We start from the raw sequence: 17,265 nt of genomic DNA, 5'->3' as shown, positions 1-17,265 counted from the left end.
TGATATTTCTTTCCAACATGAATTGAAAAAGAAGAGAAGAGATCTGGAAATTGAAACCTTTATTAGAACTAAAATTTATTGTTCAAAACACATTGTGCATACACACGTACATGTCACAATGTGCATAGCGATATTAAAAGCAAACAATTATATCATTTTACATCTCAAATTTTCATTCAAAGGTTGACAATTCAGTCTGTTCAAAGTAGCAGCCAGAAACTCTAATATCCGGCAACAAGGCCGCCTTCACCGGACCTTTAGCAGCTTCTTCAGCTGTGAGGATACCGGTATAATTGTTCATGTCTGTGGCGGTAAAACCAGGACTGACTGCGTTAATGGCAATGCTAGGATACTTTGTAGCCAAGACTCTGGTATAAGCATTAAGAGCTGCTTTGGATACAATGTAGGCAGATTGATTAATAGGCCAGCTTTTGGCTTCAATCAAATTGTGCTTCACATCCTCCAAAAATCCCTCAACTAAGTTGTCCACTTTCTCTTCTGTGAGGCTATCACTGTCTCCTAGCTCCTTCTTGGCTTCCTCATTTGGAATAACCTAAAAATCAATAAACCGATACGTTTATATCAGTCTAACAACATAACACAACACATTGTTGTAATAGATTTATGATTTGGGTTCGGTTGTGCTGTGTACCCTTAGTTGTCCCAATGCAGAGGAGACATTGACTACCCTTGCCGAGTCGGATTTTTGAAGAAGTGGAATAAGTGCTTTTGTGAGCTGCTTAATTCCATAGTAGTTTGTTTTGAAACAATCCCCTGCTGTCTCGTAGGTTTGCTTTACATATTCGTTCTTGACACCATTGGGACCTATAAGCTGCATCGGTATTTGCTCTTATCAATGATATATTCATTAGTAAGTGATGCAAGTACATCAAATATTTATCATAAAATTGTTAGCTTAGCTTGATACAGATTGAGTTCTAGTTTTTTTTTTCCCTAAAGAAATATCTGAATGTTATTAACTTACATCCTCAGGCCTAATTGCCAACTTCTCTTTGTCATCAGTGAGGAATAAAGATCCAATAACTCCTGCATTATTGACCTGCAATATATTTATAATAAAAAAACACATTTCTGTTATAAATGGTTAAGAAAAATAAAGTGATGAGAAGAAAAGATAACATACAGTTTCCACAAGAAGATGCATAGAGAGAGAGAGAGAGAGAGAGAGAGAGAGAGAGAGAGAGAGAGAGAGTACCAATATGTCAAGCTTTCCAAACTGAGTTTGGAGAAAATCAGCCAGAGAAGCAATGCTAGTTTGGTCAGTGACATCCAGCTGATGAAAGACCACATCAGAGAAGCCAGAAGCCTTTAGCTTCTCAACAGCTTCTGTGCCCCTCTTCTCATCTCTTGCAGTTAATATCACTCCAACTCCATTAGAACCTAATTGCCTGCTTATCTCAAATCCAATCCCTTTGTTGCCTCCAGTTACAACTGCAATCCTATTTTGAGGAAATTCAAAACCAAAATTAAGGAAGAATTTTAATTCAATGGTGAAATTAACAAACAAATTGAAAGAATGATGTACCTCTTAGACCCAAAAGTGATTGTTGTTTCTTCCATTTTCTGTAGATGATGGTTTACAAGGAATTCCAAGTGCTTCTGCTTTCTGTTCTTGAAGATATTTATAACCTATGAGTCTTTACTGGCCACGTATGCCATGACATCTTTCCAAATTGCTTTTGCTTTTGCTTTTGCTTTCCAATGTGTCTACGGCCCGTAGCCACAATGAATTGTTGGGGATATTATATCCCTGTATTGACTTTTTTTTTTTTAATGAAATGGTCTTAAGTTCTCTGTTGTCTATGATTGGTGTGCAACAAATTATATTATTTCGATTGAGATCCATTGAAGTCAGGGCTGACAAAGCTTCCATGAATTGTTGGGGATATTATATTCCCATATTGGCTTTTTTATTTTATTTTAATGAAATGGTCTTAAGTTCTCTGTTGTCTATGATTGGTGTGCAACAAATTATATTATTTCGATTCAGATCCATTGAGGTCAGGGCTGACAAAGCTTCTTATTATTTATATGTTTAGGTTTTTAACTTGCATGAATTTTTGTTTGTTTTCATCAATGGGCTTGCAAGTTGCAACTTGTTGGTAGCAACACTTTGAGTTTCCAGTGTCTTCTAACATTAGAACGAGAAATTAATGGAACAAAAGCTAATTGACATTTAGCAAACTTGACTTCAAATGCCTTGTGTTAAACTTCATCACATTTTTAACAAAATGTTGTTGTATTTAAATGTATAACTCCGTATCCTTTCGCTGAATTTAGAAAAAAAAAAAACTTAAAAGATTCGGACTCGTGTGTGGGTTAAACGCTCATAACCACTTCTACGACAATTTTTTTTCTCTTCCTTAAATTGAAAATAATAACAAATTGTGACCAGAAAAAAGAAAAAAAGAAAAACCTGAAAATAACAAGAAATGGCCATTTATTGAAATTTGAAACCCACACACAAGGAGGCCCAACAACACCATCGTCTTCCTTAAATCCTAAACAACAAAGGCCCATTTTATAGCGAAGCATGACAAGCCTTATCTTCAAATTAAAATATAGGCCCATTCCCATCGTCTTCCTTAAACCCTAAACCAGTAAAACCCTTCCCCTCTCTCTCTCTCTCTCTCTCCCTCCCTCTCCGATCACTGAATCACTAACCACACACAATGTCCGCTTCGATCCTTTTGGAACGGTCGAGAGACTTCTCGAAGCTTCTATGCAGGCTCGTACTGACCCGACCCATGGGCGGCGGGCCCCGGACCTTCCCGGGAGGCGTCACCAAATGGAAATGGAAGCGCATGCACGAAAAACGAGCCAAAGAGAAGGAGAAGCGCCTCTTAGAACAAGAGAAACAGCTCTACGAGGCCCGTCTCCGCTCCCAAATCCGGGCCAAAGTCGCCGGGAAACCCGACCCGTTTTCAAATCAGGGTTCAGAAACCGGGCACAACCCTATGAACCCCAACGAGCACCTTAAAGCCCTAGCCGATCGGTTCATGAAAGAAGGCGCAGAAGATTTGTGGAACGAAAAGGATGGGCCGATTGATGACCGGCCTCCACCGGTTGGCTCGGACGCACGGACGAGATCGGTTACCGCACCACCGTTAGACCTGAGGAAGCTGATATCGAAAGGTCATGATTTGGCGGGAAATGGTGGAAGTGTAAATTTGATAAATTTGAGTGGCAATCAGGTTAGGGGTAGGAACTACTCGGTTCAGAGCCGTGGGCGGTTTCGGAGAAACGATAATTCAAGCGATGAAGACTCGGATTTCGATTCAGAAGGTGAGTCCGTACAGCCCTTTGCTAATGAGAATTCGAAATTTGGGAGAAATGTGAGGAAATTAGGGAGTAGTGCTTCATTGGGGAAGTATGATGTGAAGATTATTAAGAGGAGGGTGCCCCTTAATTCATTAGACGAGGAGAGTGATTTTGCGCAGCAGGTCGAGTCGATAAGGTACGAGCTTAGTAAGAAAAATGCTGCTGGAAATGAACGAGGGGAGGATAGGGAACAGGAGGAGACAATTCTTAGTGGAAAGAGGTATGGAAAATTATTGTACTTTGGTTGGTTTTCTTAGATTACATTTGTGGACATGTTAAAATTTTAGTCTTTGATTAGTTAAATGTGTATGTGCCCATTGGTGATCCGATTGGTTTTCGGTTTTTGGCAGATTTGATGAGTGTGGTATATCTCCATTGACAGTCAAGGCACTGACTTCTGCTGGCTATATTCAAATGACAAGAGTACAGGAGGCTGCTCTTTCTGTTTGTCTTGAAGGTGAGGAGTTGGCTACTTGTTTTAGCCATGTTATTTGGTTTTTCTTTCCTTGCTAAATTACATAGAACGCCTCCACTAGTAGTTCAAACCCCTGTCATCCTAGGGGTGGATGAGATCCTAATCCGCTAAGGTGTCCTCTAGGGGACGTTTTGTTAATCAATTTGTCCAAACTCATATGATCATATCATGTGATCGATGGTTAATTTCTTGGTCCTCCGGCCTAATTGACTTGAAAAAAGCGTGTGACGATTCTTTTAACAAAAAAATCAAATGGTATGCGATGATTTTCACTCTTATTTGTTACAGGAAAAGATGCGTTGATCAAAGCTAAAACAGGCACTGGAAAAACTGCAGCTTTTGTGGTACATCATTTTACCTTTTTGTTATTTTGGAGTGATTCATAGCATTTTAGGTTCTCTCTTTTCAATTCTCTTGTTAAACACAAACAGCTTCCTGCTATTGAAGCAGTTGTGAAGGCTAAGACTAGCAATACCAATCAACGGGTGTCTCCAGTTCTTGTTCTTATCCTCTGCCCCACAAGAGAACTTGCAAGTCAGATAGCTGCTGAAACAAATGTTTTGTTGAAGTACCATGATGGCATAGGTCTGCAAACATTAGTTGGAGGCACGCGATTCAAAGAGGACCAGAAACGTCTAGAATCAAATCCATGCCAGGTTTGTACATTTGGCTTGGTCATTGAAAGTCCTGCTTGATTTTAGTGTGATCGTGAATAGAGTAAAAATCCATTGTACAAATGTTTCGCAGATAATAGTTGCAACTCCTGGCAGGTTGCTGGACCACATTGAGAATAAGTCAGGCTTGTCGGTGCGATTGATGGGACTGAAAATGCTGATACTTGATGAAGCTGGCCACTTGCTAGACCTAGGATTTCGGAAGGATATAGAGAAAATTGTTGATTGTTTGCCTCGTCGAAGGCAGTCCTTGCTGTTTACTGTAACAATTCCGAAAGAGGTTCGACTATCCTTATACTTCAAGTCTGAAGTTTAAAGGAACAATTTTACTAGGCACTTGGTATTTTTTGCTGTATGAAACCACTCAAAGCCCAGATTTTACTTGATTATGAATATGCAGGTTCGCCGAATATCACAGCTTGTCTTGAAAAAGGACCATGCTTTTGTTGACACAGTGGGTTTAGGTTGTGTTGAAACTCATGATAAGGTATATAACATTGACCAGTTGGTGTAGTTTCCAATATAGAAATTATTATGAATCTTGCTTTCACATCTCTGTTCAGCCTCTTAATGTGAAACAGTTCTGGTGTACATCATTTTATTACTTTATTATATATGGTTGAAATGGTTCTGATAATACGTGAAGCATAAAATATGACAATTGGAGTCATGAATCCATCTCTACTTGTGAGTGCAGGTTAAGCAGTCGTGTCTTGTTGAACCACATGAATTGCATTTTCAAATAGTGCACCAGCTTCTAATGGAGCATATCTCGCAATCACCTAATTATAAGGTTTGATGTTATAGCTTTTGGATTCAAATGTTTGGTTGTGTTGTATGTGCCTGAGGCCTAATGTTTATTTTTATGGACGAAAAGGGCCTAACGTTGTACCTTTCAGGTTATTGTTTTCTGTACAACTGGAATGGTAACATCCCTCCTCTATCATGTTCTTCGTGAAATGAAAATGAATGTTAAGGAGATGCATTCCAGGAAGCCTCAACTCTATCGAACTCGTATCTCTGAGGAATTCAAGGTATCAAAACGGCTGATTCTTGTTACCTCTGATGTATCCGCACGTGGAATGAATTATCCTGATGTTACCTTGGTCATTCAGGTATTTGCCAGCCCAATTATGTTTTTCTTATAGGTTGAACCTTAAATATATCACTGACATGTGAATTCGTTGATTTTTCTAACATATGCTAAGATTACTTGTATATCTATTTTCTGTGTACATAAATGATGTAGTGGACCAACTTTAATATGTTCTAACTGAATACAGAGGCGGTAGCTCAGCAGGAGTTTAATTTTTTCTTCTTCTTAGATTTACATAGCATTCCCAAGCCTACATTGTGTATAGTGTTAAGTGTTGGCTTTTATGTTCAATGACGATGGTAGTGCTTCTCACATTGAGCGTTAGTGTATATAGTTTCTTCTTGAGTATTAGTTTCCCAATCATTACTTAGGTTTAGGGGTTATGAGATTTGTTGAATTGTTTTTTCTGAAAATATGTTAGAGGCAGAACTAGCTCACTTTGCGTTGGTCCACTCATTCAGCTATGTGGAGGTCCAACAGCCACATATTTGTTTCCATTAAATTACTCATTCAGCATCGAGGTTTGTGGGGGACTCGAACATACATATTTGAATGCATAAAGAGCTACTCACCATAGCACATTAGAACATAAATGTCTGCATCTATTAACTATTTCACATTAAACTAACAAAGAAGGAAAAAAAGATTTAAAATATAACTGATTTATGAGTTTTTGTATGTGGCTGCATTAACTTGTAGTAAAAGTAATATGTAGTCTGATTGTTGCCAGGTGGGTATTCCTTCTGACCGGGATCAATATATACATCGTCTTGGAAGAACGGGACGAGAAGGCAAAGAAGGACAAGGCATATTGTTACTTGCACCATGGGAGGAGTATTTTCTGGATGAATTAAAAGATTTGCCTGTTGAAAAATTTCCTACGCTGCGATTGGATCCAGGCACTAAACTTAAGGTTCTTGCATCATCTCCAATTCTTTTCTTTGTACTTGCATCTGAATTCTGAATCACATTATTGAGTTCAGATACTAATTCTGACCATATGGGAAAGAACAAAATTTAAAATGAAGTTGAATAAAATCTGAAGAGAAAAAAACTTATTGAATCAAAAAGAGGTGGTGTTTACAGTTTACAAGTTGAAGTTTCTTAAAGCTTGCTCTCTTTTCATGGTCCAATCCAACCATTGATGAAATAATTAATTAGGTCAATTTGTAGATTTCAGATTTCTGGAATTTTTACTAGACATGGCAGTCAATACCTGAATCCTAGTGATGAACTAGGTTTTGATCATTTAAATTTCCCATATTTGTTTTATTAGTATTTAGGATATCTGCTACTAGCTTCTAGGTTTTCATTGTCTTGTTTGTATCAGTTAGTTTGAAATACAATCATGTGCAGGTTTCTTATTTATAAAGCTGGGTTTTCGCTTATTCCTGCAGATTGAGGATTCATTAGCCAAGATTGATGGTAGTGTCAAAGAAGCCGCCTTTCATGCTTGGCTTGGGTACTATAACTCGATCAGGGAAATTGGCAGGGATAAAACCACACTTGTTGAGCAAGCCAACCAATTTTGTCAATCAATTGGTTTGCAAAAACCTCCTTCTCTCTTTAGAAAGACAGCATTGAAGATGGGCTTGAGAGATATACCTGGCATAAGAATACGAAAGTAGCATACATTTGGAACATGGATAAGCAACCTGCTGATTTGACTGGCTGGGATAGGAAGACAAGGAAGTCAAGGACCTCCATTCTCGTTTAAAGTGTGTAAAACAGGTTCACCTAGTTCAAGTTGTTTCACATGAAAAGTTGTCTTAAGGTGAATGCCTGCCTGGTCTAGCACTGGTCGTTGAAATGGCTTTAGAAGCACACCTTTATCACATGTTATTGCCATATACAATGTGGTTTCTTTAGGTTGCATCATGCTATATAGTGATATTTGTGAAGCAGATGTATGCCTCATTGTACATTCTATCCGTATTGTAAACATTCTAATTATAACATGAAGCTGCATTTTCTCTTTCTTATATCCTCTTCAGTGTAAAAAAGTAGAGCAACTCATAAAAATGTTGATATGAACTAATTGAGTTTGGGAATTTGAGCAACTGATATCATACATATGTGAATGTCAATTATTATTGTTTGCAGTAAGAACAATGATATTTTTGGAAAGAATGAGTAAATTTTTGCGCAGTCCAAATGTCTAAATTTGATTTTCCATTTCCATGCATTCACGAGTAATATGCACTTGATTTGCGCAGCCCGAATGTCTAAATTTCACTTCCAAAAGTGTACTAATTGGTGTTCGATTGAAACAGAAATTGTCTGATCATGCTGACACTCTTTCCTTGCAGACTTACCTCAAACAATTTGTTCTTCCTGCCTGCAATGTCATGTGGGTGGATTTGAACAAGCTATCAAGAATTAATTGGAAAGAGCTTGTGTCATTGGCTGTTCCTTGTCTTTATTTTGCGCTGAATTCATCAAGGTTATTGGTACTCATTGCAAGAACTTAAAGTTATGTTCCCTTTTGACATAGATTTTGCAAGGGCCATGCTGCCTATACATAAAAACTTAAGGTCTTTTAAGTCTTCAGAGCATAATGGTGCACAAGGAGGCTTTGGTTTTTATATTGGACAAAATGGAACATCTATAAGTGCTGAATATATCTCACTGCCTCCTTAAAGAGGACTCCGAATCTCCAGGCTCCATTGTCGAACATAAACATCTCGACAAGTCAATCCTTGACCTCACGGCTCAATACGTTTCTTTTTTGTCAGAGAGAGTCCTGCATAATGTAAGGGGCACCATTGCATGGTTGAACTTTGTGAGTGTAATAATGTCTGAACTATAAATATGGACATGCTGTAAATAAAGTTTGCTTTTGTAGACTATTTCCTTTTCATGCCGCAGATAGCTTGTGTTATGCCTGAATACGTCTATAAAGGTCTTTTTTTTTTCTGATGAACAAAGCAACCTCGGACATTTTCTGAGCTCCAGAACTTCTGGACTAGAAAGATCATCAATTGTAACCTTAGCTGTCCAAAAATTATACTAGAGTCTAAATTGATTTACGTACTTCTCCGAAGGTGAATACCGTATTCTACAACAGTCATTTTGATTGTGCCTGGCTAGTACTCAATAAATTGCAAATTCAAGCCATCACTCAATTTGATAATGTTCCTTGATAAGGACATTAATCGTGAATTTTTCCATATAAGTTCAACATCAAAATAACACTGACGTCAGAAGAATCCCTATTTTTCAGTAACAAGTATAGTGATGTTTTGAAATAATTTATTTGCCGTGCATTTCTTTAATCAAAGACAAGGCGGCCAATGGCCATCATCACTTACAAATGTTTGCAGGCAAGAAAAATGGGAAGCAAATATTGTTTTCTTTTATTATAAAGGAAGTCAAATTAGGCAGCCGCTGTTTTAATGCTTCAAAGGCCAAAAAACATTACTGAAATGTTCTTCTTACAGCCGAATCAAGCTCTCAATTCAGTTTTAAAACAACATGAAGAGGCTTTGAACAAAATGCTTATGGTCAAATAAAGCTCAAACTAAGAAAAAAATATAAAAGCGCAAGGGACTTGTAGCTCAAGTAGGTAAGAATTTAAGAGCATTTACTTTTGCATTCAAAGTCCGAGGTTTAATTGCCCCCTCCCCAATATCCTTCATATAAAAAAACGAAACAAAACAAAAGCATACCAAAACTTGTTTTAGATGAGAGGTCATGGGTAGGTGTGTGTGTCTCTCTCACAACCCTAGCAATAGAGACTATAGAGCATGTGTACAAGGCTTTAGAGCCTGTCCTAATCAAAATATCAAATCTAATTATTCAGGCCCCGTAATAGGGAGAAGAACTTGCATGTCACGGAAATATCACTATTTTGTTATCTCCATCTAATTACGTTATGTTATGTGAAATTCTTATTACGAGTGACGGAACGTGATTGGTCGGGAATAACCTTGCTATCCCCGTGACATGCAAGTTTTTCTCTATAATAGGATCCAAAAGAAGCTATTAAAGAATGTTATTGCAAAACTAACCTTTCAGGCTGTTGTGAAGCTACTACTAGACCATAGTCTAGGCTTCTAGTCTATCAGAAATGGATGCCAAAACAAATGACAGAAGACCATATACTCTTTGCGCCCTAGTCTTGCATCCAATCAGATGATTGATCTCCTATATTTCGTAGACTTAATCTCTAGAATTGATTTATTGATTTATAAATCTAATAGAAAAAACTCCACTTTGCCATCACGATTTTCGTTTAAGATGCCATGTTTGAAAAAATTTCTTTTAATAAATCATTATTGGATGCTTAACATCTAATATCGCAATAATATAATAGTGTCATTGTATGCGCCGATTTTATATTACTTTTCTCTCGTAATGTGTTTTAGATTTCACATACATATCATGATAAGGAGACTATATAAACATTCTAGACCGTCACCAGCGTTATTAATATGGCATTTATCTTAACATAAATTAGTTAACCATCTTGACTCGAATTGCAAACATTGACAAGAGCATTATTTCTCAGGGTCGGTGCAAGCTGATGACGTTCCAAAGAAAACTATAAAAACTAGAAGACAACATTGTCTTTGAATGGATTCACTTCAACTCAGACACGCCACACTTGGAAAACTTCAAAACCTCATCAGTTTTCTTGTCCACCTAAACTACTATCATGATGGTCAATTAAGTCCGCATTTATACGTAAGTAACTGTCAACTGTTGATATAACATTATACCTACTATTTTTCTTGTATAAAAACTCTTACCTAACCTAATTACAATTCATTTTCTCATCCATCCTTACCACTTGCCGGTTTACAACAGACCTGTTTTGTTCTAAATTCTCTTTGCATTAATCAACTTTTCATGAATTTTTCCTTTTTGATGGGCCCTATTATTTTGTCATTGGAAGATTGGAAGAATGATGAAGGATCAATGGGAGCCCACATTTCATTTGGGTGGTTGTGTTTGTGTGTATGTATTAATAATCCTGCTGGAAGATACTTAATTAGTCATCTGATGGCCATCCTTTGATATCCAATTTAAATTAAATTAATAGCTTAGAAGCCAAAACACGTGATGGTGAAACCCTAAGAACACAGACCGTGGATGCCACGTGTCAGTGCGATCTTGAACCAAGTGTCTCTAACTGTACCTCTAGTGTTCCCCAATAATTACATCACAAATAAAACTATGAGCTAAAATCAGCATAGAAAGAAACAATTAATGTTTAAGTCAACTCCCCACAGCCCATCACAAACCGTTTTTCACATTAACACTTCATTGGGTACTAAAAGACCAGATTAGCCTTCAAATGTACAAGAATTAAGTTCAGAGAAAAGTACAAAAACAGGCATCTGTTTACATATAATCACACTCTCAGAGCTTTCTGCAATGACCTGCAAGGCTGCAACACAAACCATCTTCGATTAGTATAGTTGGAAACAACAGCTGCATGCATAAAACTGCAGAAAGAGATGACAAATGCAAGATGATTTTTCTGAGTTTGGGCAATTTGGGTATTTTAAAGGATGTTTCGCAAATACGCAACGACGATCGGGCATTTATGTCATTTCAGTAGAATTAATTGTGAGTTTTGGCTCTATCTTTCCCATAGGTTGCCATCCCATATTAAAAGACTTCACGCCTGCTTGCATTTGAGGAATGAGAGAACATACTTAGTTTTCCTAACTTGCTTCCTCTTTCTTTGTAAGAAATACTGAAATTTATCATCGCAAGAATCATGAGAATTCAGCATCTCAGAGTCGTATGTGTGGTCTTCATGATCATGCTTATGATCAGTCAGATATCAAGTTATCGTCACATCCACAGAGTGACAGCTAAAGAATCCAAGCAAACAGATAAATCTGAATCCTATTCCAGGTTTTCATGGCATTTCTCCACAGAAGCTCCAGAGGTATCCAGCAGCAGAGATGAGATCGGCCCCCTCAAAGGCGTTTCTCTACGAGAAGTTCCACAGGGACCAAACCCTCTTCACAACTGATCAGCCCTCTTGCAATTAAGTGTGTTATTCAGTCAGACAAATACTTTTCTCAGTTTCTAGTGTAAATCATTTTTTTTTTTCGTACTCATAGTCTCATAGATCCAGTTGGGAAAGAATGTGAGCAACACTAGTCTATGAACAAAGTGTAAGTCTGTAAATAGTTTTTGATTGAATGGTAAACATGTTCTCAAGAGGGGCTGCATTATGTGGTGAATATCTTAGTTGAAGAAATAGATAATATACTGATCTGAATAATCTTGATCTTTTCTTATTCTATCACTAAATAAATATTATAGTTCAAAGAAAAAAGTCAGAAGCAAGTTCTTGCAGAAAAAGTTTTCAAAGTACAAGAGATGATCAGCTAACTTAATTACATCGCAAACTAGAAGTATGTGTGTACTTATAAAGCATCTGTAATGCTGTATATAACAAGTCAACATGCAAACACCATCTAATTGATTTTGTCTTGGGTGGTGGGGCACAGTTTTGGCTCTTGTGGAGTATAAAATAGTTGAAACTTAAAATATTCAAAATCTGTTTGCATATTTATGTGTTAGTTTGTTTTTCCACATGAGGTCAAACAATAGATTTGGAAGGATTCTGTGATGTAACTTCCATGTTAGAAGAAAACAAATGGGAAGGTAGAAAATTTTAAGTACATATGCCAATGCCATGTATATAAAATTAGTTTATTTTATTCATCCAGAAAGCACATAGACAATTAATGTTACAAGCAACCCAGCGCTGTGGAAGTTTGACTGATCAGAATGATATAGATCCCTCACAAAGAATTTTCCTCTAAATGCAGGTGATGATTTGAAATCATACCAGAAATATTATGAATAAATATACAGTTCCTAGTCCTACTGTATGGTAAACACTTTTTCCTCTTATGAACTCTAAGGATTGGACTGATTAGATTGCTTGAATTTTGAACAGAGGATTTTTCAAGATGGATTGAGTGCACGGTAGATGGTCCTGACACCAATACATTGCACACTTTTGCGTTTAGACAAGATAGACAGAGCTTCCAACCAAATATATTGCTCTATTCATACATTATAAGATTTAGTACTCTTCATAGATTTCGTGGTTTAGACAAATAGGGGAAACAAACATCAAAGAATTTTCGCTACATAATCTCACTGCCGACTGGATCAACTGAAAAATGAAGCGAAAGTGTTTTCCGAGTGATTTGATCAAACTTAGACTTCCATATCTGCAATTTCGTAGAATTTCCAAATGTTAATGAAATGTCGGTTGACTGCAATGGAGACAAATCTAAGAGCTATAATTCCAAAATGTGTCTGCACCTCAAATTAGGCAAGAATCAAACTCTATACTAGCTGGTATATAAGATTGGGAACACTTAAAAGTTTTCATCATGGACTCTAGATGTTTAGAACTATATTTTTTTCTTTTTCTTTTTTGGGTTTAGAGTAAGATTTGGATAAGAATGCATTCTATTTAGGTTCATGCCGAAGTTGATGGGGAAAAATAGGATCGAAATAGAAACAAACTACTCACTTCTTTGTACTCTGAGCTTCCCACAAATATCTCAAAAGCGTCAACTACAAAATATACCAGTGAATGACAGTCAACAAAACAAAGGCAGCATGTATGTGAATCTACATAATGCAAACAAGAACTCACGAGACCGAAATCTGATCACTACTCCATGTGTAAACTCCTTGCTGCTGGGATTAAAATTCAGACCTGAAAATCAAATACTAATAAGATATGATACATAATTATTTCATACCACACATTGGAGTTTCTACTATATCATCAGAATAAATATTGTACAAACAGAAACAAGAGCTAAGAGAAATATGCTTTGTTTTGCAGTTAATCAGCTTTTAGCTCAAACAAACCTTGAGTAGATTGGACTATTATGGATGGAAATCCCATAATAAGCCCTTCCAAAGAAACCAATGCCTCTTCCACGGGTCCAGATGCATTATCAACCAAGGAAAGAAGAAGCACAAACTCCACACCGAAGTTGAATTCCTGCTTGCAAGAGCAATTAGCTTCCCTTTTGAGAAAGAACTTTTAGATCCAAGAAATCACAAACAAAAAGCACGTGGAAATGTCTAGAACCAAAAGAGTTTAGAAAGTTAGGTTGCAACCAAAGTGGTTCAGAAAAATTAGAACTTAAATGCCAATAAGCAAAGTCATGTACAGTTTTAAAAGCCTTAAAATTCTTTTGAATGCATGCATCTTCATTGCCATAATTAGAAATGAGATATAAAGTACGTGAACTCCTGTGTACTAGACAAAGAATCTAGTATCTGAACTCGAAATAATTTTATTCAATCAATAAAACCAAATTGGGAAGGATGTTGCTTCCAACCTCTCCTTTGCGGAATATAGGTATGATATCGTCTTCTACTTCAGATTCGTAATCCACATTAGTCAATCCCTGTTTATATACATTACCAATAAGTTGAAAAAAATACTAAACTATTCAAAGGAAAGTTGATAAGGCAGAAACTAAAGAAATGGAAGCCTAAAGCACAGAGTGTCGGTGTTTACATGTCAGGGCATACATGGCAGTAAGGCAATACATGCTCATTGAGTACTCGCAAGTAGAAAGGGTTCTCGTAAAACTTCCCAATGTCTTCTTTTCTCTGGAAACGCATGTAGACAGCATGTGTATACTTGTCGATATTTTCATTCAAGATACGCCCTACAAATGTGATCGAACATATAAGGCCACATTTTAATGAAAACCAGACAACAGAAAAACGATTAAATTGAAACAAGTATTTGAGTTTCGAAAGTTTGAGACAGCATTGTTTTGACTATTGATTTTATACAAGTAAAGCTCACCTAATGATACCGAAAGAATGCCTCGCATTTGATACTGGGTTGTATAAAGAAAATCCAGCATATCCTTCTCTTCCTCATCAGATAAATCCTCCTTTGCTTTCAGTAGGCATATGTGGTCAACAACCTTTCTGAGTAAAATGGAAATTAGAGAAATGTTACTAATGTAACAAGTAACACCCATCGGCCTACGTCACATGGTTAGCTAAAGTGTTACAAAAATGCAGCATTACCCCAAAGAGAAAATACAAAAGAATGCAACTTTCAGATATGGTAAAGCCAATCTCAAATTTATACAAGTAAAAATGCAAAACCCCAAATTGGGTAAACTTATATTTAAGTCTGCCTCTTAAATTTATTCATCAAAGAAAATGAAAAAAGTTGGAAGAGCAATGGAACCTTTTCTTCTGCACATTGAGGCTTGAGCTCTGCTCCTCCGTAGCCGAAACTGTCACTCCCCGATTCTTTTTCCTCCCCAACCATGTACTGATCACAACAGCTCCATTCATTCGACATGCTGAACAATAATAAATTAATTTGGAGAAAGAAAACAAAATATCATAAAATATTCACTGAATTTAAAGAAATATATTTCCAAAGAATGAAATTCGTATTACCGTTAAAAGGGGCACGGCGGGAGATGATTGGTAAACTGCGGTGAGGGTTTGTGAGGCGAATGGGAGAGAGGACGGAGCACTGAGATTGAATGAGCATCTTTCTTGCTTTGCTATCTGTGCATCTCTCTGACTCTGAATGTGATTTTATATCAATAAAAAATAAGGGGGACGATCTCCTCCAGTATAAAATGGGTGGACAAGGAAAAAAACCGAACTTTTAAATTCTGGGTTTTAAATTGGCGCTTAGTTATCCACATTTACCAAAATACCCTCTTGTGCAATATGAATTCACATTTTCTTAAAATAAGTTTAGTTTACCATAGTGGTAAGCTAACCCCCTCGCCCCTCATGGTCACCTCTTCGACACCCAATACTGTCAATATCCAGGAATTATAAACGTTTAATTTTAGTGGGGATTGAGGGCAGCTAGACCAAACCAGTAATGTGCCTTAAAACTTCCAATTTTAATTTTTGTTTGGAAACCCAATCATATTGTTTAATATTTCATCCATCATATTTAATTTACAACATGAAGTTCTGATCGACAAGTTGAGGATGATATATAATGAGAAAACCTAAAAACTCAACGCATATTACCATACTTTTGACTTGTACATTAATTCAAATATGAAATTGTGGTCTAGAAAATGTATGATATGGAAGAAATAATTATATAAAATGAGTATATATCAACCTTCAGCCATGGCAAAAGTGTTCATTGTACAAAATATATCGCAAATACTTAAGAGCACACTACGTCAAATACAAGAGCACACAAAGGAGCTTCAACGAAAGAAAATAGTTTGAAACAGAAAACAAAAACCAAAAAGACATTCAAGTCACAAATTAACAATAAAAACAAGAAGACACAAAAGGAGCTTTTCACTGTCGACAAGTTGGCATAACCCAAATTTCTGGTCGCTTAGTCCTCCCCAACAGGGTCATAGCAGTTGTCGTGTAAGGCTTTGAAATGCTTTGAGTTTTGATGTTATACACGCCAAAATCTTCAGGTACCCAAGATGAACGTTGATAATCTGAGGTGAAGTATATGCAATTAGGCTGACATCCTGACAATTTTGAAGCCAAAACAAACATGGAAGAATTATCACCCAAAAAAAGGGCAGCATCATCCAAGGTTTCTTTCTCAATCAACTCGTGCTTATCAAAATTTAGTTCGAAAATTTCAAATTTAAATGTGATAGCCTTCGCATCTGGCCAATTACCTTTCCAAATTTTATACCTTTTCACGATCAAAAACCCTTTCTCATTGGAATCCACAATATATGTCTTGTTAGCGCGGCTTTGTGAACCAAACTCTCCCATAGGTGTCAAGCTTCCCCACTTTACTTCCAATTCACTTATAATTTCAGAAAGTTCAATTGTATCCCGAGCATCAAGACTTAAAATTCTATCATCGTTATATAGAGCATAAAATTTATCTCCAAGGTGAACAACTTCATGAAATCGTCGGAATTCGTAATCATCCTCCAAATTAAAATTAATATACGACCACTCTGTGTCTTTACCAAGTCTGATAACAGCGAAATTAGAAAAATATCCGTATATGACCGTAACAATAAAATCATGTGCATTTAAAATTGGGTCTGCTGAAATTGTAGCCTTATACACATGATAATCGAATTCTCTAAAGTCGTAAAGACGCGCTAGTGAAGGAAGGCGAATGATTGAATTTTCTTTCTCTTTACATCCTTCAACTACAGAGAATGGATTTATTAAGGTCACGACGAAGTTCTCTTCCAAAGCTATTAGCCATCCTTTTGAAGACCCACAGAATCGCTTACTCGAAAGTTTTAATTGTAAATGAAGAACCTTATTATTCATGACGTTGTATAAGTTCCATGTATCTTCTTTGTCACTAGAAACTAAGAGCATTGGAGCTGTGTGTCGACTTTGGCTTCGATTATTCTTTGCTACACCATTCCATGTTTTACAAACAACACTAAATGCCAGATAGTCTGAAATCAATTCTAATCTCTCTAAAACTAAATCCATAGGTCCTTAAGCAAATTTTCAAGTTTTTATCAAAAATAGCCAAAATTTTCAAGTTTTACTTGATTGTGAATATGCAGGTGCGCCGAACATCGCAGCTTGTCTTGAAAAAGGACCATGATTTTGTTGACACAGTGGGTTAAGGTTGTGTTGAAACTCATGATAAGGTATATAACATTGACCAGTTGGTGTAGTTTCCAATATAGCAATTATTATGAATCTTGCTTTCACAT

General features: G+C 36.7%; 4 protein-coding genes across 4 annotated transcripts; 1 reads left to right on the top strand and 3 right to left on the bottom strand.

Moving 5' to 3' along the window:
* Positions 43-1,690, bottom strand: LOC18777166 ((+)-neomenthol dehydrogenase). Its single transcript, XM_007209331.2, has 5 exons — positions 1,547-1,690; positions 1,217-1,460; positions 986-1,060; positions 653-832; positions 43-553 (listed from the first exon to the last, which is right to left on the bottom strand). The coding sequence occupies exons 1-5, from the start codon at positions 1,579-1,581 to the stop codon at positions 173-175; spliced, it is 915 nt and encodes a 304-aa protein (XP_007209393.1). The 5' UTR covers positions 1,582-1,690; the 3' UTR covers positions 43-172.
* On the top strand, positions 2,188-7,638 carry LOC18777027 (probable DEAD-box ATP-dependent RNA helicase 48). The gene is made up of 10 exons (XM_007210284.2): positions 2,188-3,562; positions 3,693-3,799; positions 4,106-4,161; positions 4,249-4,473; positions 4,565-4,771; positions 4,892-4,978; positions 5,189-5,284; positions 5,391-5,606; positions 6,318-6,500; positions 6,985-7,638. The coding sequence occupies exons 1-10, from the start codon at positions 2,694-2,696 to the stop codon at positions 7,213-7,215; spliced, it is 2,277 nt and encodes a 758-aa protein (XP_007210346.1). The 5' UTR covers positions 2,188-2,693; the 3' UTR covers positions 7,216-7,638.
* On the bottom strand, positions 10,826-15,162 carry LOC18778121. The gene is made up of 9 exons (XM_020564908.1): positions 15,023-15,162; positions 14,805-14,922; positions 14,409-14,536; positions 14,126-14,265; positions 13,930-13,998; positions 13,451-13,586; positions 13,230-13,292; positions 13,104-13,147; positions 10,826-10,979 (listed from the first exon to the last, which is right to left on the bottom strand). The coding sequence occupies exons 1-9, from the start codon at positions 15,117-15,119 to the stop codon at positions 10,944-10,946; spliced, it is 831 nt and encodes a 276-aa protein (XP_020420497.1). The 5' UTR covers positions 15,120-15,162; the 3' UTR covers positions 10,826-10,943.
* Positions 15,762-16,963, bottom strand: LOC18776316. Its single transcript, XM_007211255.2, has one exon. The coding sequence runs from the start codon at positions 16,913-16,915 to the stop codon at positions 15,905-15,907; it is 1,011 nt and encodes a 336-aa protein (XP_007211317.2). The 5' UTR covers positions 16,916-16,963; the 3' UTR covers positions 15,762-15,904.

The sequence above is a fragment of the Prunus persica genome, chromosome G5 (genome assembly GCF_000346465.2).
Source record: "Prunus persica cultivar Lovell chromosome G5, Prunus_persica_NCBIv2, whole genome shotgun sequence".
In the NCBI taxonomy this organism is placed as follows: domain Eukaryota; kingdom Viridiplantae; phylum Streptophyta; class Magnoliopsida; order Rosales; family Rosaceae; genus Prunus; species Prunus persica.
Note: the sequence above shows the minus strand (reverse complement) of the source record. Positions and strands in the feature narration are given on the sequence as shown.